General features: G+C 41.4%; 4 protein-coding genes and 1 long non-coding RNA gene across 5 annotated transcripts in view; 3 read left to right on the forward strand and 2 right to left on the reverse strand.

Annotated features, from left to right (window-relative positions):
- Nucleotides 1-23,538, forward strand: part of LOC132453867 (uncharacterized) — a 154,086-nt gene that overhangs the window by 123,917 nt on the left and 6,631 nt on the right. The gene's annotated exons all lie outside the window — the stretch shown is intronic.
- hgsnat (heparan-alpha-glucosaminide N-acetyltransferase) lies at nt 386-9,569 on the reverse strand. Its single transcript, XM_060046894.1, has 18 exons — nt 9,306-9,569; nt 8,475-8,590; nt 8,179-8,315; nt 7,822-7,937; nt 7,542-7,611; nt 7,244-7,313; nt 6,767-6,870; nt 6,201-6,277; nt 6,085-6,115; nt 5,790-5,950; nt 4,712-4,827; nt 4,391-4,512; nt 3,958-4,084; nt 3,046-3,132; nt 2,867-2,944; nt 2,560-2,630; nt 2,023-2,135; nt 386-1,418 (listed from the first exon to the last, which is right to left on the reverse strand). Exons 1-18 carry the CDS (start codon nt 9,562-9,564, stop codon nt 1,237-1,239), a joined length of 2,037 nt encoding a protein of 678 aa, XP_059902877.1. The 5' UTR covers nt 9,565-9,569; the 3' UTR covers nt 386-1,236.
- On the forward strand, nt 9,721-11,664 carry dctn6 (dynactin subunit 6). Its single transcript, XM_060046899.1, has 7 exons — nt 9,721-9,855; nt 10,061-10,125; nt 10,233-10,338; nt 10,466-10,554; nt 10,703-10,750; nt 10,844-10,986; nt 11,357-11,664. Exons 1-7 carry the CDS (start codon nt 9,827-9,829, stop codon nt 11,447-11,449), a joined length of 573 nt encoding a protein of 190 aa, XP_059902882.1. The 5' UTR covers nt 9,721-9,826; the 3' UTR covers nt 11,450-11,664.
- gtf2e2 (general transcription factor IIE, polypeptide 2, beta) lies at nt 11,879-22,571 on the reverse strand. The gene is made up of 8 exons (XM_060046898.1): nt 22,422-22,571; nt 21,371-21,532; nt 15,356-15,447; nt 14,174-14,281; nt 13,805-13,987; nt 13,169-13,262; nt 12,719-12,834; nt 11,879-12,509 (listed from the first exon to the last, which is right to left on the reverse strand). Exons 2-8 carry the CDS (start codon nt 21,525-21,527, stop codon nt 12,381-12,383), a joined length of 879 nt encoding a protein of 292 aa, XP_059902881.1. The 5' UTR covers nt 21,528-21,532; nt 22,422-22,571; the 3' UTR covers nt 11,879-12,380.
- smim18 (small integral membrane protein 18) lies at nt 16,383-20,742 on the forward strand. The gene is made up of 2 exons (XM_060046900.1): nt 16,383-16,784; nt 19,079-20,742. The coding sequence occupies exon 2, from the start codon at nt 19,085-19,087 to the stop codon at nt 19,424-19,426; it is 342 nt and encodes a 113-aa protein (XP_059902883.1). The 5' UTR covers nt 16,383-16,784; nt 19,079-19,084; the 3' UTR covers nt 19,427-20,742.

Here is a 23,538-nt window from a genome sequence, read left to right on the forward strand (position 1 = left end):
GCGTGGGAAAGTTCGAATGTCGCGCGAGAACAAAAAAACTCTCATAATAGACAATAATGAAAAATGGCCAAAGCTATCGCGAGATTCGGTGATACCCTTATAACCTGCCCGAGCTGCTTTCACAAGGTAGCATACTGTAATTCGATTCCCACGCCTTATTGAGCAATAAACCAACCACACATCCCCTACAGCAGAGAGCTAGAAAGCGCAACTTGGGGATAAGGATTAGTATGAACTGAGGCCAATATAATGGAGAATGTCTATTGCGCTTGACAAGAGATAAGAAAACAGATCATTGAGAAGTGACCCACTTATTCATGGGAAATATTCCTTGGCTCTACATCTCATTAGGTGATAGTAAATAAATAAACATTCAGACTCAAAGTACATGATAAAAGTAGTTGTCCTAAAAGGCACATTTTATGTATTTCTTAATGGTATAAACATGTTTATTTATGAATAATTATAATAATGTATTGCATTTATGTAGCACTTTTTTGCAAGTCACTCAGAGCACTACGTAGTGTGTGTGGAGGGGGATATGACACCCACTTGCATCTTCATGTAGCCAGCACAGAATGAGCTTAATCATTTAATTATTCATTATAGAATCAATTGAATGTGTATAGTGTGTGCATTAATGATAGCATGTCAATCCATTGGCACACTTTTACAAACTAAAATGTTGTATTTTGAAGTATAATAGGCTATGGCAAAATAGTGAAAAGTTCCCGTATTTCTAATTGTGCAGTGCTAAAAAGTATGAAAAATATGATGCCTAAATACCAAATAAAAAAATAGTAATAAAACTAAAGGTAACGCTCACTTGGCAAAAAAAATTACAATGAATGGAATGAGAAAACACAATTCTAGACTTTAAAATATCAAACAGAAATGACCATTTGACCGCCATGAAATGTTGTAGCGCTGCCTCTGCTGTCCAACAGGGACTTGTCTGTCACTTCTTGATGATCACACACAACATAGGCCAGTGTCATTGAAAAATATCTTAATTTAGTCTTGGTCTAGCTCTTTTCTAAAGTAAACATAACATACATAGATTTTATATACATACAGCGAAATTTATAAAAATAAATTCCATCTTTTGATTTTTAAGGAAGAAGTCCTTTGATTTTTCAATTGCAAGTCAGTAAATCTCACATAAATCCAACTTGTGGGAATCCTATCGGTTGTCCTTGACCTGTCTGCTCAGCACATTTTTTTGGCTTTAAATCTTTAAATCTTCCAGAAGACTCTTTTCTTGTACAGAAGGTAGGAGATGAAGACCCAACAGGAGGTAGCCACCAGGTTCTGGGCTAAGTGCTCGGCGTGAGACTGGCTGTCGGCCATGCGCCAGCGGAAGGGGAAGTACTGCTCGAACACTTCGTGGCCCACGTAGACCAGGATGGAGTTCATACCTGGAAGGGAGCGCAGACACAGGAGTGATATGTGAGGTGAGAGTAATGACGAGACTCAACAAGTACCGAAATACCTGAAACCAGTCTCAAAACAAAAGTCGTATACGATTTATTTAATGTGATCTGGCCCTAAGGCTTTCACAGAATATTATCCTGTCATTAACAAGAATAGATAAAGAAAAATGAGTTTTGTAAACTGTGACCCAATTTAAATCAAAGCTGTAAATTGGCTCCATTAGCTCAAATTGACCAACGTACCTTATACTTTTTGGAATGAATAATGACTTTGACTTGAATGAATAAACAATAAAGTATTTGTTAAATATGTTGGTCGTACACACATACTTGAGACTTAAGCCCATTCTCAGGCAGTATATTCATGAACAATAATATAAGCAGCTTTTACAATCATCTCCAGGGTACAATGACATCAAACCAACCACTGTGGTAATAGATAAACACTAAATATGACACTAAATATCTAGTTTTTATAGTGAGACAGGTTCTCTTGGACAACATCACATGATGAACCAGCATCATCCATGCTTCTTCCCCTACGATGGAGAACGTCAACAGAAACTAGGAGGTAGAGGCTGTAGCTCACCGGGGTAGTGGAAGGGTGCTCCGCTCCACCAACTCTTCACATCCACGACGTAGTAGACAAGCAGCAACACCACAAAGGCCATGCAGGCCAGTGTAGTGACATAGGAAAGGGACCTGCATTACCAAGGACGGACGGATACACGGACACACATCGTAAAAATGGGCATCTAGAGAGGCCCGCTCTACATACTTTATGTCAAGAACAAACAAAAACCTAAAGTTGTAGAAGACGTTCTTGGAGACGACGAGGCAATAACACATTTCATAAATGGAGTCTTACTTTCTCTCAACATTTAACATGCAGACAGTGTTGACAGTGTACATGACGGTGTACATGACAGTGAGTTATATACATAACACACGGATGATTGTGGTTTATATTAAACCACGATCATCCATGGTGATCAAAACGTCGCCTCACTAATTAAATTGCAGACAAATTTAGTCTAAATTATGGTAAGAGCTGGTTAAATTTCATTCCGCCAAACTCAGACTCCGTGCCACTGAAACAACCAGTGAACAAACAAGGTGCCCTTACCAGAGGTTCTTGTTGACAGGAATGAATCCTTGGTTTCTGGAACACTTGGTGAGGACTGCTGATAATATGCCCTGTGTGAGACCAGCAGAATCTTTAACAAAGTCAAGAGACGTGTGCGGCCAGTATAGTGACATTAGCATACACATTTGACTCCCGGATTAGCCTATGCTTACTCTCAGAGAAGGTACTTTGTGAAACTCGTAGTAATGCTTATCCACCTTGTCAGTCAAAAGACACAATACTAGAGGATATTACCTAATGATCCTTTAACGAAACAAATGAAGGAACATCATAATCACAATCTTACCAATATGAGAGCCCATATGAGGAAACGGGTTATTATCTTGCTGTGCAGGTCTTTATAGTGCAAGAGGATTTTTCCTGCCTGGTAAACCCCATCCCGCCCGAAAACACACAAAATTAAAAACACATAATGAGTTTGTACTCAAGAATAGATCATCATAACATATGGTTAACACTACACACCTGTAATCCAAAGAAGGCCATGAGGACAGTGTTGATGCTACCAAGAATACCTTCAGGGTCGTACGCCGTGTGGGTCAGGTATATCACCTTGAATGAGAGGAGAGAAGCCATCATTACATGACACTAATTCAGAATTATGTCAAGTAAATAATCGTCATTATAAAGGACCAAATGGAACTGCTCTGCAAAGCGGAGGTTGATAAGATGACAATCCTCCGAAGGAATTGAAAATCTAAATGGAAACCTTATGAACCGCATATTCTCTTCCAACCTCAAATCCTCTGTAATGGGCTAATCGATTAGCAGCTAATTTACACCTGGTCTGTGGTCACTTGCTTTGCCAAGTAGCTATTACAGTTATGAAAATGATATGGTAGGGTTGATATCGCTATCAAGCCTGCGATTTAATGTTAGCTTGCAGTTTCTATCCGCTGTTGCCCCAAGACTATGGAACGCCCTCCCTGACCACCTGAAGGCCCCAAGGACTACAGCTGTTTTAAACAAAACCTTAAGACTTATCTTTTTAAAAAAAGCCTTTTGCTTATTTCTCTTCAACTCTATATTATATGTTTTAACAACCACTTTTTCTTTCTTTTCTTTTTTTTAACTCTGTAGCACTTTGAGATTTTCGAATGTAAAGTGCTCTACAAATAAAATGTATTATTATTATTATTATTACTGTGCAACATCATGAAAAATACAAAATAAATAATTACTTAACATTTGGGGTAGAAAATTAAGACCTAATCTGACTCTCTTTCATACATAAGATACCACTTATTAAGAGTGGAGTCTTGAGAAGTGACAGAACGATTCACTAATGCCAGACGGAGCCTTCAAGCCTTAATGACCAAAAGAGTGTGTGTGATGCTGTCTTGTGTAATATGTGCATTATGACTGCCAGTTCCTGACCCGTGAGGAGGGGTTCTGGTAGATGTGGTTGTTCCCCAGCAGCCAACGGTCTACGTATCCAGCCGCCCCACCAGTGCAGTTAGAGTACAGACCCATGTCCCCAATTCCACCGGGACCCAAATACCCCCTGCACACAGACAGACAGGCAGGCAAACACACAGACAGACTTAGGCAAACTTAAAGACTTGATGACAGCTACTGAGGGATGCATGTATTCTTACTCAAAACACTGATATATGTTATAAAATCATCCTATTGACATACATATATAGTGAATAAAAACACCCACACACCCACACACACACACACACACACACACACACACACACACACACACACACACACACACACACACACACACACACACACACACACACACACACACACACACACACACACACACACACACAGAGAGAGAGTAGTGGCCACTCACGTGGGGCAGCCAGGGACAGGAAGAAGGAAGGTGATGCACAGCCAAACTGCTTCCAAGCAGAGCACGCAAATCCAGGCTGGCCAGTAGAGCAAGATATCACGAACAGGATACCACCAAACATCCTGGGAGAGGTAACAAGAACACATGACCCAAGAGAGGCTTATATGAAGTCAACAAAAATAATACCCGAGACTGAGAATAACGTGGGGAATAATGTGTACAAAAGTAATTCTGTTAATACTGGCAAAACCAGTGTGAAACCCTTATTGGTGCAGTTCTAATCATAGTAAAAACACAGGGTATTCGCAGGTTATGACTGACCACTAGGAGATTGTCGGTGTGAACTCTGGCCACCAGTAAATCCAGCATGGCTACCAGGAGGTAGGCGACGGCCAGCCGCTGCAGCACCCCTGGTATCCGCAGGCCATCCCAGGACACTGCAGGGGAGGGGGAAATAAGCGCAAAGGGGGGGAAAGAGGTTATTTAGGCATACTTTGTATGGGCTGGGATTTTTAATAAATTAATTCAGTAAATAACCTACAAGCATGCTTACGAAGGTACCATGTTCTACTGATCCATTAACCATGTGTTAATAATACTACTCAAGTGACTACTCAATATATTCAAACACCCATAGATAGACACTGTTGCACCAGTTAGAACACAAACATGTTCCATGATCCTTCTGGGCCAGCAATTGCCTCCACTACAGACAGCTCATTGGCAGTGTTTGTGATTTGAGATCATACACTGAGAAAATGTAATCATGAGCCATACCAATTAATTTAAAATATATACTAGGCCCGGTTATCTTTGAACTGTATCATCTTTGGACTATTGTACTATAATAATATTAATTGTAATATTATTCAATAATATTCATACGGATATCATTTTTAGAACATTATTAGTGGATGTTTATAGAAGGATCTGAAAATATATAGTTAGTTTATAAGTAGTCTCGGATCCAGCCTTCATATGTTATAGCAGAACTTCTGGGGGAAGATCGTTCAGAAAAGTGAGGTGAGTGAGAATCGCCTCATTTCCGGTTTCGTTATTCTACCGAATAGAGGAAGTGATTCTTGCTATCATTATAGTCTACACAGTGTTTTTTACTATGTACTAGTGCTGTTAAGAGTTTGCGTTCGCTGTCAATTGCCAATAATGCCCTGACAGATCCTTGTTCCAGCAACATGATTGTTCTTAACCAATATGAAGCGAAAGAAAGAGATGCAGTTCAATAACAATAGCAACTATAACAAGGCCACTAGACTAGTTTATCAATGGTGCTAAAAAGACAAAATCTGTAATTCAAAAATATGTAGTAACTCTATGAAACCACAAGTGTGCAGTGTCCTGATGAGGCTCATCGGTGTGTGCTTGTGTGTGTGCTGCTTACAGGGGCCCAGGCAGTAGTTGGGGTTGATGATTAGGACTCCTATGAGAAAGAGTTGCAGGCTCCTCCAAACTGATTTCAACAGCAGAGAACAGCGAGACCAGCCTGAACGAAGCAGGGAGTTCATGGACAAGGCTACGGACGTCCCCATTATAAATACAAACCTAGGACCACGAAGGAGGGTAGAAATCATTTAAAAACAGAGTTAAAAATGGACAACAGATTTAGAAGGACACATTTTTTCAGTTTGATTATCTTTCTGAAAAGCTGAAAATTACTTAAATATGTATAAGCTTACCATGGAAACACCAGATCAGCAACAGTCAGACCTATAATGAAAAAATATAAACTCAATGCATCAAAGTGAAAGGAGAGGTACTGAGAGTGAAGCTAGTTAGTTCAACAATAACTTGCCATTCCAGCTCTCGTGTCTGAAGAACCAGTATCTCCCTCCGCCGTAGTTCACAAACACCATGACGACCAAGGACATCCTGGGTGAGCAGATACAACACAGCGTTGCTAAACAGCATTTGGTTCGGAATGTGAAGATGCATATGCAAACTAAGCCACAAACCACGCTTAAACTACTGCAGTACGTCCTATTCTCATTATAGCCCCGCTGTTCTTGGAAAAACTGGCAAATCGTAATTTGAAAAAGACCAACATATTGGACAAATCCTTGGGTTTATTGAGCTGTAAGGTTGTATTCTTTATAGATAGATATTTACATAGTTCAAGTAATTTTAGGGAAAAGGGTAAGGTGGAGTAGCTACAAATAAGTTACAGATTATTACTATACCACTATTATTATTATATATTACATAAGTTACATACATCTAGAAAGATGATGGTTATACACGGCCAGCGCATTCCTTAATAATAACAGGATTGTCAGCAGATCATAACAATCATCATGTGATGTTAAACAATAATGGCAATCATCATTGGTGTGGTTTTTTGCATGTGGTAGACAAAGGCACCCTCTGAATGTGTCCAGAGATCGTAGCCTTCTGCTGAGGACACTTGGTGCAGGCAGGATGTTGTCGTTGCTCGACTCCACCAGCCGGCCTGGTGATCCCAGCTCCTGGAGAGCGAACAAGATTCATATGAGACGCAAGGCTCTTGGGCCGCATTTACACATGGAAATGCATGATTAAGCCGTTTAAAGCCTTTAGTCATGCGTGTCATGCACTTTTTCCATCTTGCATGAGTCATGCATGAAGAAATATGTAAGTTAGCCAGTGAACAATGGCAGGTTTACAGAAATGTCCCTCCGCCGTTTCATCAAATCCATGTTTGTGTGCTACTTAAACCATGGGTATAAAATAATGCAGCATTTTCATTCATTAATCCGTTGTCATCCTTAATTCCTTTTCCGTTTGGGCTACCAGCCATCCAATCAAAGCAAGTACACTGATAACCAATCACCGACCACACGACATGCACAGACAACTCACCGAGTTGATGAGCCTCTCTGTTTCCATGGAATTGCTCAGCCTGTGAAGCAAACCCCTGACCACATCTAGCCTGGGAAAAAATAATTAAATGAGTTCCTTTGCCAATGCAACCAGCAACACAGTGTCTAAAGCACAATGGAACTAATGCAGTACTGAGAGGGGCCACAGAGCCTACTTAACATAGGCTAGTATAGGCTACATATGTAAAGTGTCACATGTTGCAATACTTTTACAGATGAAAACACCAGTCAGCAAATGTAATGCAAATAAATACTGTAATAGATGGATAATTAATTACTTTATTATTGCACCTCCAATGGCTAACAGCATGCTTAGTCCAGCCAACACGATGAATGCTATCAAGATTGCTGTGGAAAGAACAGATTTCAGAAAATCTACTTTCCAAATGTATATATTTTATAGATTTCAGAACATAGACGTCACCAAATTTATAGTTAGTAAAATAAAATAAAATAAAATGAATGTCATACAGTGTCGCATCAATTGTTATACATCATATATCATAATCAGACAGCAGAATGCAGTGTGAATTTGAGGAATAAATAGACAAAACATACGCAGGTAACTGTTAACCGGGTCTGAGTGAGTGACCATGGAGCAGTTCACTGCTGAAACTGATTGGTTCTTCACCCAGAGGGAGTAGTTGCCATGCTCCCCAAAGGAGAATGGAACCCTGAGGAAGAGATGTCAGTCACGGTACCCAGCCATTAAAAACAACCTCTTGAGCAAATCCAATGTTATCGGAAATGTATTGAAAGACAATTGCTTCAAATAGTATACACATCAAACATTGAATGAAATAATTGATATGTGCTATTCTTGTTAATGTCATGCAAATTATTTAAATAAATAACCTTATAAGCATTTTATAAAAAAAACCTTGGTGAACATGTATCTACATGTATTGAGCCCACCTGCAGAGCTCCACATTGGGATCTGAGTTGTTCAGCTGCAGGGTGATGCCATGCCGCGTACCCACTATAAAGTCTACAAAGCTGGACTTGCCAGGGCCCGGACCTGCAGGAACCAGCCCCAAGGTCTGGTACAAGCACTGACAGAGACCGACAATAGCAATGATTACACCAACATCAAGATCATCACTGACAGCATTAATACAAATATGTGATTGTCCATATATGTGTAATTAATCTCAGTCAAAAACAAATCTGTTCTTAGTCCTATATAGGGCGTTGAATGTGAATACGCCTACCTGATAACAGTGGTTGGACATCCAAGACACCACCAATTTGGTCTCCAACTCATTGTTGACCTTGAGGAATGCCTCATCCATTTTCAGCGACATTGATTTACGATGTGGAAGCGAAGCTGAATACATGGAAAGACACGCACACTATGATAATCCGTTCAATTGACATCTGTTAGTTTACAGCTGGATAACTCCACTTGAAGATATCTCGTGCAACCATCTTCATCAGACCACACCAAAGTGTGAATCCACTGTGTTTTCAAAAGACACAGACACAGTCTGGCTTAAGTTCAGCTAGTTTGCTAGTTGCTAGTTTGTCTGTTGTATTAAAGAGGCAACCAATGGTGCAAGTTTTGAATGGCTGCTTTTATATAGGAAGCTGAGCCTACCTCATCGATCTAAGATGGTGAGGCATGTATTAGCTAGATCATCAAAACAAGACAACTGAAAATAAGCTGTTAAGGCTAGGGGCTAGGCAGAAAGCTACTGTCAATAACCAGGCATGTGAAACAAGGGACCCGTGGTCACATGCTAGATCAATGGGCTTTGAAGAAGATTAACTATTCCTTTGGAGGGATATTCAAAGACGTAAGACTGAACATTCTCCACTTACTGCGCCCAATCATGCCAATCTTTCAATGTATGATTTAAGACTATTTGTGGTTTGTTTGTTTAGTGTTGTAAACATGACATTCCTGAGCGATTACTGTGAGACTTTTCAAAGTTGGGTCTATCTTTCACATGTCTGGAATAGGATTTCAGAGAGATGGATTTGGTCGCTACTAATGTTAGCAGAAGGAACAATACCAGTGATTTAGAAGGTGCGATACTTACATGAAGATATGTCAGCTGTTAGCGGAACCACACAGATGGCTACGACCAAGGCAATGAGTGGGATGAAACGCGACGCACGGTTCTGTGGTCGGGGCATCATCTTAACAACATCAGGTCTCCGATGGTCTGTTTCTCGGCTCTCTTTCTCGGAGCCCTTATTAGACTCCACTTTGGCCTTTTTTCTCCTTTTGTACATCAGCCTCTTCCGGTCCCTTCTTGTTTTGAAAGAGTAGTGGGAGAGAGAAGGTACAAAGTACATACAGGTCAAGGGTTTGTGTCTTAACTACACCTACACTCATTATGTGGTCAGTTTACAGTTGTTCCAATGAATAGTAGTAGTCGAATGAATTTATGTGAGAATATATGTTCACTATTCAATATATTTATACGTATTTAAATTTTTTAGCAAATATTCGTGTGAACAGTTGCTTCAAAAGGGCTGAAGTCTAACGCATGCGCACAAGCTACGGTGTAGAGAAATATACATCGATATCCGAGTGCTCCTCCCTGAATCTTTCACTATGACAGATAAACAAAACATACAGAAAAGGTAACTTATTCTCCATAACTATCGCTACACTTATTCGTTGGAATACTTTTGACAGACTGAAAAGTCTGACATCGATAAACGTTTCTTTGGCTAAAGTAACCTTAAGTTAGCTCCACTAGCTAAGTGTGCAACGGTAGCATTAGCCAAAACTTTCATAATCTTTCCACATAATCTAACCCCCACAATGTCTTTCTCTCTTCCATAGCGTCAAAATAGCTGCTGGAGCAGTTGTGTGTGTCGAAAGTGAAATCAGAGGAGATGTTACGATTGGTAATGGGCATTGTACCTTCATTTATTTTTGTGCTTATCTTGCTTTATGATCCCTACCACAATTTAAAAAATGAACCACAGTGAGATGTATTGTCTTGTGTCCGTAGGACCTAGGACAGTGGTCCACCCCAAAGCACGGATCATTGCAGAAGCCGGGCCCATCGTGATCGGGGAAGGGAACTTGATAGAGGAGCAGGCTCTGATTATTAATAGGTAATTTGTTGTATTTGTGTTGTCGACTTGTCTATAGCCAGTATTGGTATGGTGCATGCATATCTTCATCCTTCTACATGCCCTTCGATCCTTACTTGTCCGTTTGATTTCCTTGGTCGTCCATTAGTTACCCAGAAAATATCACACCTGACTCTGAGGGAGTGGAACCAAAGACCATGACCATCGGTATTAACAATGTTTTCGAGGTTGGATGTGGTATCCTTTTATGTTATCATAGAGGGACCAAATCCTGGACCCAAAACCTTTTGAATTCACAATACCAATACATGTTTAGGTTGTGCAGCCTTCAAAAATTGTGAGTTATCCTAGATGAGTGAAGTTTACCTTAACCAATCACCCGTAGTATCTCAAGCCCTGAAAATTGGGGACAACAACGTCATCGAATCTAAAGGTGTGTAAAGTGGAAGGAAAAGTCAAATACAAACATTTGGATGTAATATTTGACATTTTGACATTGACTATTTTCTTCTTTCCTGGTGTCTAGCTGACGTGGGTAGAAATGTTATCCTTACCAGTGGATGCATCATCGGTGCATTCTGCCAAGTTAACACCTGTGAGGTCATCCCTGATAACACGGTCCTCTATGGCTCTGGGTGTCTGAGGAGGGTTCAAACTGAGAGACCGCAGGTATCCCATCCTATTATCCTATGCATCTCCTTTTTAGATTCTTCACATTTGTGTGGATGTCTTAAGTCTTTAACGTCTACTTAATTAATACCCTGGAAAGTAATATAAAGACTTGCCACATATGGGTCTCCCCAGCGCTGTATGATCATTTGTGGCCCGCTATATGCATTTCCTTATGAAAACTGCAATGATACTGTGATACTGGATTTGAATGTTTGTTGATGCAGTTGATTGAATTCAACACAAAAGTATCAGTGTTTTTCTTGAAACGCGCAAAAAAAAGAATCGCCAATGTTTTGGGTTTCCATTTGTTTTGCAATGGATGTATGCGCTGTACGTCAACATTCTGTTCATATTTCCTCCTCTACAGCCCCAGACCCTCCAGTTGGACTTTTTGATGAAGATTCTGCCCAACTACCACCACTTAAAGAAAACCGTGAAGGCTAGCCAGAACCCTAGCTAAAACAAACTACTAGGAATGTCGGATCTATTTATAAAACTAAACAGCTTCTTAAATTCCCCAAAGTGCAAATGTATATAGTACTGAAAATTCAGGCTGCTTTGGTAGTTGATGCTCTCCTTTGTTAATGCTATAACAAATATTTTCTACTTGTTTGACTAGAAATTTCTCTTCCAATGCCTTAGATTTTATATATCTAATTAAATGCTTAAAATTTGGTTTGGTTTTATTTCATGCAAATAAATTACTGCAGTTTAAGCTATGAAGAGGTTAACGAAAGTTAAAGCACTTTTTTGTGCTATTTTTGAAGGGTAACGGTACAGCTTGAAGTGTTGCATGTTGAATATCTCCTGGGTTGTATGAGGGAGGTAAGTGGTGTTATTATTGGCTTCTTCAACAAGGTCATGCAGTAAAATGAAACATAAGCCCATATGAGCAGTTGCCTTTATCTGAAGCATACAAATTCAAAAATGAAACAAATGGTCAGTACTTAAGCGTAGTATGCAGCATACTTAAACTAGTTTTTACAACAAATTGGTCCCTGTGTCCTTTGAACATTTGACCTTTCTGAACTTTTGACTTTTCTAACCACTGCAGTGTCAACCACAATTCAACTCCATAGTATTCTGGTTTGTGTTTTTACTATCAAGTCATTGGAGTATCCCGATGAGGAAAGTAGTTATGCAGTAAGTCTTGTGTAAAGCTAACACAATCCAATCCTTTGAGTCCATTATCGACGATCATTGAAGCAATGATGGGATCGATAAGTGCAATCGGGAACTTTGATAATTCAAAATAAAGAATAAACTCAAAGTAACAATAAAACCACCAACCAACACTTTAGAACATTTCAACAGTCTGGGTTGTAGAGGCGCATAAGGCCAATATCCCTTGGGCTAAAGCTCCGGCCTTCTTGCTCTCTGGCCAGCCAGCGCTAGTTCTGTCCCTTCTTCACTGGCACACCCTCTGAGTAGTCCTCCAGCACCCCAGCCAAATGGTCGTTGTGAGTCTTGAAGCGACTCTTCTTCTGTCCACCGGGCTTTTTCCTCTTCTGCACTGGTAACTGCACATGGAAACCAAAGCACTTTAGTGTCACATCCAAACAACCAAGTATAGGCACATAAATGCAATTGATTTAGACTCAAAGCATGCCTTGATTTTATGTTATGTCATGGAGAAGTGCATCCATGTTATGGAGAGGCGAATTCATTGTCGAAAATATTTTATGGAGAGGAACAGCTATATGGTATGGTAGACAGATGGAACACTGACCACTTTCTTTGGACCCGTCTCCTGCATTGAGGAGATGCCTTGTTTCTTCAGGTACTCCTCTATCTTCTCTTCATCGATTGAGTCCACGGGAACACTCCGCCACAGCTTCTGAAACTCTTGAGATGGACACAGGGAACAGGTGTGAATGCCATTGTGTAGAAGGATCATATACAGTCTGAGATTTTACCCCACACTTCGACAACATGTGCAAAGAACTTTAGACGGTAAGGTTTTCAGAAGTGCATGGTTGCATGATCTTCATTGTAAACAGGAAGACCTGCCCTTGGGAGATGGCCAAATGTTGGAGGAATGTGTATTGATCCTTCATGATTTCATTAGCTAGTGGTTGCAATGTATAGTACACTGGCTTGCTATTTTGGGCAACAAACAAGGGGAAACTCGATTAACATTTATATAACAGTTGAGAAATAAAATCAAGCAGATGCTCACCTTCATCGACCAGGAACTGGCAGTGTTTGTCGTTGTAGAACAAGACCTTCTTCTTGTCTGGTCTGGTCACAAAGGTGATCATATCTCCCAATGTCTGAGGGACATCATTTATACATACTTTAATGAAAAGGGACCTCTTGTAGAACGTTTATAACATTCAGAGATTCAGACCATGTCGCCTGTGTGACGTCTGTCAGTTGGAAGTCAGTTTACGGGCATCGCTAGCAGAGAGTGGAAACAATCTGGAGGCGACTTCACACTCGTGAGTTGAATAGCGAGTCTGTTGTGTTTTTATTGCCAGTTGAAAAATAGAGTTACATTTAATAGTTTGATTTTCGTTGTTTGTTGTCATTGTAGAAAGGCTGTATAAAAATTCTACAATAATGATACAAGATGGTTTATATATCTTCATATAAACATGAGATCATTTTGTAGAGGGGCACAACGGGTTTATCAGACTGGTTAAGACAATTCTACCAGCCTCTTCATTCGTATTTTTTTAACAGACACAGCTACCAACTGCTCTGGGTTACCAGGCTGCCTGAACACGGCCGTATCTCCTCTGAAGCCCATGCACCTGCCTTTGCTAAAGGCCGGATGCATGACGTGCGTTATACACAAGGGGGCTCAGGGTACCTTTATGGCCTTGGCAGAGTTGGGGAGCCCCTCCTCCACATCGTCAAGCAGGATTCCTCCAAGGCCCAGCTGGTCGTGTTTGTCCAGCAGCCTAAGCAGGGCCTTCTTGTCCTTGAGGCTGTACTTGGGCTTGAAGGCGTACTTCCCGTCTCGCGAGTCGATCTTTGGGTTGTTGGCTAAGGCCTAGCATTGGCATAGGGAAACTGGGGGATGAGTCTCACAATCCAAGGTCATGGGTTGATTTCATTTTGTTGCAACCATGTTCTCGGTTTAAAATGACTGATCATTTCAACCTTTCCAACGCTATCCCTTTGTCATGTATGCTGTTTTGTCTTTGATGATTCATGACACGCACGTGCACGCACACACCTCAGACATGAGCCATTGTTTCTGCTTCATGCCAATGTCCAACAGCTTGGTCTCATCTAGGATTTCTTCCAGGGTGAGGAAGTGTGTGTCCCCCCTCTGATGCCTCGTCTAAGAGTGGACAGAAATAGACAGAACAACAAGGGCAACATTAAAATCATGCATTTGGTTTTAGTGTTTAATGTGGTGGTTAGAAAGATTGGGTTGAAGGGTTGAAAAAAGATTGCATATAAAGTTAGAACATGACAGGTGTTAAACTATCTTGACAGCATTTGAGTAACAGAGAAATGTGCAACCTTGGTTAGAAAGCATAACATTTTAAAAACTCAAATGGTGAGATCTTTTCAAAAGGATTGGAAAGAGCATTTAGTGCTGTCAAAGTGAGAGCTGTAATCAAGGCAGGAGAGGATGAGTCAGCTAGGCAGTACGGTTCGGGGAGATCACTTCAAACAGAGCATCAGAGTGATACACAAGCTGTTATCATGCACCAAATGTTACAAAGAGGACAGGAGTGACTCATAGACTTGACACAACAAGAGAAAAGCATTTTGTTTTGATCCTAAAACACTGAAGATGACGGGATGTAAAAATGTCAGGCTGTAAAGACTAAAATAATAGATTTAGCATAACAAAATCATGTGCAATAAAAAGCTACTTTTTCGTAAGAATCAGTACGTCCTTTTCATTACTGGCCCCTTTGGCCACGCATTGAAGGAAGACACAGGGATTTCTTTACATACACACCTTAGACATTGGTCTAATGCCAGTATTGAGCGAGACTTCAATGTGATCGAGACTTGCTTATGCACAATAACGAACACACCGGATCAAGCCAGGGATAAGCAACCCTTGTATTGGGATCCGTTTGATAAAGTTGTCAGATATTATCAAACACAAGCAAATCGGAGCATGTCAGTGCCAAACCAAGCACTATTAGAAGACCCGCAATTATGGGATGTGCTGCCCCAAAGTGTTATAGCGCGTCATGTTTCACAAATTGCAGCTTAACGTTCTTCCTCAATTCTGAACCGATGTCAAATATTGCTGTCCCCAAGCCCCCAAACGTTTCCTTTAAGAGAACTGGAGCCATGGGATTTATGCAATTTAAAATCCTGCATATCCTGAACTTGAAAGACAATAAACAGATGATCAATAAAGTATATATTCAAAGCGTTAGAATATGACCTTCATGTAGTTGACGATCTTGGCCAGGCAGCCAAACTTGTACCCAGAACTTCCACTGAGGGCTTTGAGGTTAAAGCTGCCATTACTGGAATCTATAAAACAGAAGGGATCATACAAGAGGTTTAATATCGTCAAGTTGAATGTGTAAAACAGAAGGGATTATACAAGAGGTTTAACATCTACAAGTTGCTGTTTGGTATTCATTAGGGGCAAGTATGTAGCAAATCAGTTTTCGAAATGATTTACATTTTGTCAACTTGGAATAACCGCTGGACCCGTTCTAGTGATGCAATGTGCAGATACAGACTTGAACATTAAGAAACTGAAGGCATGACAAATGCTAGAGTGAAATTGTAATGGCAAGCGGAATTGCACTGACAAGAATGAGAGCCTTGAGGCAAATTAAACATTGATTCATCTTTCCATGTCCTCGGTCCTCTATCGTAGGCAGTTTCCTCCACCTCGGAAATATGATAAAGAAATGCTGTGGCTGCAGCGTCCAATCCCTCCTGTTAGTTAGAAGGTTTTCCACAACAAGGCTTGACATTCCCATTCTAATTGTCATTCCCTCTGGCTCCAGCTTACCTTCAGTTGTGTTTGTTTTTGGACTCTGTGAGAAAGTTTCATTACAAAATTCTAAATAATGAAAATAATGCATTTTCGATGTGGTACATACTTCCACCCACAAATTAAATAACTTGGGGTTAAAACCTGTGGTCTTTAACACACATTTGCAGAAGAATGCATGCATTTATTAAAACATTTCAATGATTTTGAAGATCAACCTGTGTCAGGACTGTACACATTCCCCCTAATTGTGTGTATAATGTAACTATTTTCAAATAAAAATGCAGTTTCTTGGAATAAGGGATGGATAAGAAGTCAAGTTATTATTGGGTATAGCAAATAACTATGTTTATATATTTTTCATTGTACAGACAGAACCACATGCAGACACAAACATACAGTGTGTACCAAAACAAGCCATCACAAGCCACTTCTGTCATCCTAGTGAACTCGCCACTGGAGTCCAAATCAAGATGCTGCCCTCCTGCAGACTATGTGCTTTGCCTCGGGCCAATCACACCTGCCGATTGGCACAGACTACTGAATGATTCATGTGTGTGTGGGCGGGAGCTTCTGTTGGCCATGTCGAGCTCAAGGGGCGGGACATGGGATTTGATTGAAGGGGCAGCTGGCTAATGATGCCGGAGCAGCTCTTAACCATAACCAATGATAGAGCAGGGAGCATCTGCTCCGTTAGGTTGAGACGCAGAGAGCTGCAAGGAGTGGCAGCGCGAGCCGGAGAGTGCCTGAGAGCGCCTGAGAGCGGGAGGAGTGTGTCGGGGGCGAGCAGAAGAAAAGAGCAAAAGGTGGAGCAAACTAGAGGAGAGATCATCCTTTGTGAGAGAGAAGCACCGATACACAGGTGAGTCTGTGTATTAGGCGCACTGTCATTGTTGGCGTATTCGTATGTGATCAGTGTAAGCGGAATACATGAATGATTCAGGCTGAATTCAATCTGTGTGTAGACGTCATGCTTCTTACACAGCTCTTCTTACAAGTCACATCCTTTCTGATCATTAAATGAGCACAAGCCATCCTCACTCTATTACTCGACTTGGAAGAAGACTTAATGTAGTAGCATGTACTATATGTTTACATAATCCTACTCAAAATAACAAGCCTTGTCATCTGCGTTGAAGTGTGTCGTTTTTCCAGCAGGATGCTTGAGATCCAAGCTAAAATCAATACGGGGCTGACCAATGCATGTAGCCCAACACATAGCCATGTGTGTATAGTATGTGTGTGTGTGTGTGTAGAGGGGAAGTCCCCCTGTGCAGTCAGAATGACCTGCACTGCCATTCCACCTTAAGTATTAGAGGTGGGACTTCACGAGGCCAGGGAGAGCAGATGCTGCAGATAGCCCCAATATGTCCTTGTGTTTTGATGCTCATCGGGAGAGCAGGGAGGGGGGGCTGATGGGGAACGGGGGAAAGCCTGGAGAGACATACTAGGTGGGTGGAAGGGAGCCTGTCGTCATGGTGCCGGTATAAATTCAATGATCAAAGCAGCCGCATGCGGGCGGGCGGGTGGGCGTACGCACGTACACACTTTAAGGTATGCATCAATTTCTAATGCACATGCTGGAAATTAGCTAATGCTACAGGCAAACTTTTGTAAAAAAAAAAAAAATACAACAGGAAAAGCTAACCCACCTCACTAACTGGTCCTCCCCAACCTCCTTTTCCTGTTCGACCCACTCAAGCAAAGTGGGTCAGTTGACTACGCTAGTCACTTCTTCTGAAGTGTGTGTGTCGTCAACATGTTTCAGAGGCCAGAGCCAGTTTGAATGGTGGGAAATAAATATAACAATTAACGCCAGAATCACGATTCTCATCTTCTATGATTCTGAATCAATTTCCAATTTAAATTCCCCAAATTGTTGTTGCTTCCATCCTTCTGTCGTAGGCATCCCTGTCTGTTGTTTATCATTATTTGATAAGAGAGAAAGAGAAGAGAGAGGCCATGTAGCTTCTCCGCCGGCTGTGAGGAGGGTGTTGGAGTGGGGAGAGCGTGGGGTGGGTGGATGCGAGGACTCAAGGGGGGGGGCCACTCAGACAAGCTTGCTGCTTTCTCACTTCAAGCCTGTCCAGACCTCATTTCTTTCCGCCTGAGACAGTGGCATTGAATACCACATAAATAAATCTAGACACCCGACAATCATCGTTAAATTATCCTCAAGGGTTTTCATTGTATTTTCTTCTTGTGTGCCTTTGCAGACGCAAGGTTTATGAAAACAATTCAGACAGCCAATCGCTGATGTGCAGCTACTCAGGACTAAATACAAGCATGATTTGTGTACGTCTGAAGCCCTTTTGCTTTAGGATGCAGTCCGATCTTGAGGAGGTGATTGTTCAATCTCTGCTTGAAGGCATGAACTCTTCAACAACAGGGGGGAAGAACGTCCTGTGATGTCACAGCAAAGTGGAGGAAGCTCCTGTCAAGGCTTTAGCTCTGAGGGTGGCTTGGTGGGAACCTCTAAGTGGTTCGCCCCGGGACATGAGCTGAGCTGGCCACCACAAAGGACTGCATGTTATAGAGCAGATCAGGACGTTTGCTCTGCAGCTAGCTTCATCCAACAAGACAGACTGACATTATGAAGGATAGGGAATGTGAGTTATATGTTCTTTAAGCGGTTATCGTGTCTCCTGCTGTGACGTGCGGTTTAAGTATCATACTATACAAACAACTAATATACGTAGAATTATTATTATTATTTTTAAATCCAGCCTATGGTATGATATGGCACGATATGCATTTGATCATACAGCCTAATTACAGTTGACTTATAAAGCAAAAATCTTGGGTGACATCTCTCTGAAAGTCCAACAGTTCCTTAAGCAAATTTGTGCGCGGTTACTTTTTGTTTGGTCCTGTCATGAATATAAAGTTAATCAATTCTACTAAAATCTCCCTTCACTGAAGAGATCCATTTACCTCACTCAAAGAAACTACCGAGCACCCCGTTGACAGTAATAGTGCCACTCTCATAACCGCTTTTACTTTGAATTTCCATCCTCCGGTGGCCGAACCACAAACACCTAGTTCCCTCGAAGCTCACACGCTCGTCAGTTCCCTCATGCCGTGGCCTTCCAATTAAAAACAGGTCAAGTCGCAAACTCCCGACAAGTAACAACCTGCACGCCTCTTCCCCTACAGACCGCCATGGCCAACAGCACCACCGTTTTCACCAGCACAGCCGCCAACGCCACGGCCCTACCCGGCGGCCTCTCGTGGCCGCCAGGGGTGGCCCTGCTCTCCCGGGTCTCCATGCAGGTGCAGGAGGTCTACCCCTTCCACGACGGCTGGAACGTGGCCTGCTTCGTCATCCTGCTGCTCTTCATCCTCACCGTCATCTCCCTGGCCGTGCTGGCCGTGCTCTACGAGCTGCTGGACTGTGGCTGCTGTGCCAAGGGCAAGACCCACCAGCAGCTCCGCGAGGAGAGCCCAGCCTCCTGCAGTGGCTGCCACTGCCCGGGCTACGTGTCCCAGACGGAGTTGGTGTAGGGCGAGGGAGAGGTGGAGGCGAGGAGGAGTCGGGGGGAAGGGGAGGTGGAGGCGGATGTAAGGCGGGCCGGAGGCAGAATCTCTCAACCGTCCATTACTACAGCATTCAAGGCCGTCCCCAAAGGATATATGAAGCGGTTCATAGTACACTAAGAGCACGTCGCTGACATGGGGTGCAGCGCGATGCAAGCAAATGGGCAGATGAGACAGAGACTGTAGTCAATGGATATAAAGAGTTGATGCCTATGTATTGTGCATGGTAATTGACAGATTGTTATCTCCCTCAGAAGAAAGCTAATGCTGCACCTCTGAACACCATGTCATGTCAGAATGTCAGACGCAAGTGCAGCCCCAAAGAGCTATTTTACCTTTACCGTAATAACAACTAAAAGCCATCAAATTGGTGTACTTGAAATAGAAAATATTAATACAAAGACTCCACCTCGGTTGCTTTAACACAATGAATTAATTTTGTATTGATCAACAACTAAGCATTATTAAACATCCATTTCACAGGATGATAGAGAACTTTTACCACATGCTAAACATTCTTTAGATTTGGCACATCTCCTGTCAAACGGGATCATTGTGTGTGTGTGTGTGTGTGTGTGTGTGTGTGTGTGTGTGTGTGTGTGTGTGTGTGTGTGTGTGTGTGTGTGTGTGTGTGTGTGTGTGTGTGTGTGTGTGTGTGTGTGTGTGTGTGTGTGTGTGTGTTCAGGGCTCCACACTGAAGCCCATTCTCTTCACTTATATGCAACTAAAAATAGAGATCTGCTCCCAAAATACAATTTAGGACGATTTGTTGTGATAAAGTATATTTTGTACTTTTGTTTAATTTATTATTATTTACATTATTATAAAGAGACAAAAGTATTATAACTTTAGGGAATGGACCTTGCAGTGGGCAAATACATTCAATGACACAAACAGCTTGTGTGCCCCTTCTTTTCTTTATGTGCCCCTAACATTTTGAGACACTACAGAACACCTTGGGAAAAGGTACCCTTAGAGAACCCCTTTTGTGTTTAGGGGAAATCATTCAAGTGGCATCACTCTATGGACTGTATTGACAACAACCATGAACAACAGAAAACAGAAAAACAGAAATAATATATAATATAATTGTCTTAGGTGGATTTGTTTACTCCAGTATTCTCATTATTGACTTGCCAATGTGGTAAATACGTATTGATTTGCATCACTGTGTGCTGGCCAGTGAACCCATCTGCACAGTGATGCAAGTAGCTATAATCCTTTTAAGCACACTATGTGTTAATATGCCTTAACACAACATGTCCAATAAATGGTAAAATGATCACTTTGTAAATGATCGCATTTTTTTCCCCTTCTTCCTAAATAATAAAAACACAATCCCATAATGTCCTAATAGTAAAACCTAAGTGGGCTGGATGAACATGGACTATATTATAATGGAAAAAAGCAACCCATTAGCATTGTAAACTCGTACAGCAGAATGCACCAGTACCGAAAGAGGGTCACGCTTTGACGTACATGCACTAAATAGACAACTTGGCTAAATCATATTCCCAAGACCACAACTTGATGTTATTTGGGCAGCAGAAAATATTTGTGTGATGTATGTTAGTCATCATACATGATCTACCCTCTCCCATATTGGTCCTGGCTATTAAAGGCCATTAGCAATTCAATTAAGAGGGTCAGTAAATTGTAACTTTTCAAACACAATGAGCATAATAGCTCAATTGCATCCCCCTGCCGCGTAATGTACGCCTATTGAATACCGGAGACAAGTAGTATACAGAACTAGAGAATACTGAAACACATAAGTCTGCCACACCAGACTCACTCTCTTGAAGCCACAGAGCAAGACATATTCTGTCCAGGTGGATGAACAGCACCAGGAAATAGGCTGCACCAAAACAGAACAGAAAATAAATGAAGCTAGGAATGACATGTGCTTACCTCCACCTTGTTTTGAGCCCGATGAACCCTCTTTATCAGCTTTGGACTTCTTCTTCTTGTGTGAGCTGGACTCGGCGGCGTGTCTCTTCTCCACCGCCGGGGTGGAGAGAGCTCTCTTCTTGAAGAGCTCCCTCTCTCTCAACAGAGAAGGATCCATCTCGACTGTGAAAACACAAACACAATTCATAAGGTGAAAGAGTCTTTTCATTTAATCGATAATAATAACCCTAATGGATAACACTGCTCAGATATGAGATTAATCCAGTGCTTACAACTTAATAACACACAAAACATAACACCAGAATTATCAATACAAAATGAACTATGTTGAACAGCATGATCAAGTCAACAGTTTGGTCCAACTACTTGGACTTATGTTTATGAGAAGAGCTGTGACATAGCTCTGTGAAGGTTAGAACTGGCAGTATTTAGATTTGATAATGTTACTACATCCGACAAGTAGGCCTACCAGTTGTATGTAGAGTCAAGAGCTACATAAAAACTTAGGACTGGCAGTATTTCGATAGTGTATTAGTGTAATACTACATCAAACTAGTACCAGTTGTATTTTGAGCTACCTTGATCTGTACGTGAGAACTGTCAGTATTTCGATTGTGCATTATTGTAATACTACATCAGACTAGTACCAGTTGTATGTTGAGCTACCTTAATCTGTACATGTGAGAACTGGCAGTATTTAGATTGTGTATTAGTGTGATACTACATCAGACCAGTACCAGTTGTATGTAGAGCTAACTTGATCTGTACATGTTAGAAATGCAGTATTTAGATTGTGTAATAGTAACGATACATCAGAACAACACTAAGGTGAACAGGAGATCTAGGATATACATTGACCCGTCCCTGGAGTCAGAAACACGCCTCTGACAGGGTTGAAACAAAAGGTTTGGACCCCAACGTTTCTAGCCAGATTAGGCTTTATTGTGTCGCTTTCTCATGAAAACACTTGATCAAAAGGAATAACAAAAGTTGTGACAGTGCTGGTGTCGGCATGCTAGCTGCGTGGAGTTAACTACCGTCCTTACTTTACCTTGTGTGTGGATCACGCTCCGCTAGGCAAGAAAAACGTGGATACGCGATGCTTCTCCGTATAACTCAACGAAATGTTGGTTGAATCCGACAATCAGGTTCTTCTTCCTTCTCCTTCTTTTTCATTATAATGGCTACGACGTTCAGCGTTAAGATGCATCACCGCCCCCTACTGGACCGGAATAGGGCCCAAAGTTCCCCAACAACAAAACAAATCCATTCAACTATCTTTATTAACCCTGTTTCTTTTAAAAACGTAAACAAGGTTTCAAATTGTCCTTCCTCAATGCTGATTATCAGGATCCAATACTCCCACTCCACATTTCTTTATTTCATTCTTTAACTTTTCTCTCAGTGTTAGTCAGCGACAGATGACCTGTTCTTCTCATAAGCCACACGTGTCCCCATTAAATTCATTGTTTTATGTAAAGCTGTATGTCCTGACCTCAATCTTGATAGGATTGTTTGTTTTGGGATTTTTTTTACTGTTGTTTGCATTCCTCCCACTTTTGCTTTATTTTATAAATGACGCCCTTGGTTCACTAGCTTCCCAATGCCTTTGGCTGTCATGATATGGTGCTGTACTATAGCTTTAGCTTCAGCTTTACTGGAATCAACCTCCACCATTCTGGTCTGTTTTAGCGCCTCTTTAGCTAGAGAGTTGGCCATTTCAGTCCCCTCAATGCCCCAGCAGGAATCAACAGAAACCGGACTGCTGTTTCTGTATGTCTCAATATTATGATTAGTGTTTCATATATTTCATAGTGTAATTCTGCTGTTTTGGGATGACATGGATTGCAATGATACCAGCGCTGATAACGAGTCTGAGCATATCAACTTTTTTAGCTTACTTTGCTCTATCCACTGTGATGCAGCTAATAGCTAACTGTATACACTGTTAAGTGATCTGGTATTCTTTCCTTAATGTTTAGATGTAGAACTTGTTCAACAAAAGAAAACCCAGTATTTCGGAGTCACGGGGTAAGGTACTATAGAGCTGTATCTTTTTTCTCATGGTATCCTATTTATTTTGCCATTTTACTTACGGCCCAAACATAACACTCACCCTTCACTTTCCCACTCTCTCCCCAGCATGGACTAAGAGCCTTTACAGATGG

This window comes from Gadus macrocephalus, chromosome 3 (genome assembly GCF_031168955.1).
Source record: "Gadus macrocephalus chromosome 3, ASM3116895v1".
In the NCBI taxonomy this organism is placed as follows: domain Eukaryota; kingdom Metazoa; phylum Chordata; class Actinopteri; order Gadiformes; family Gadidae; genus Gadus; species Gadus macrocephalus.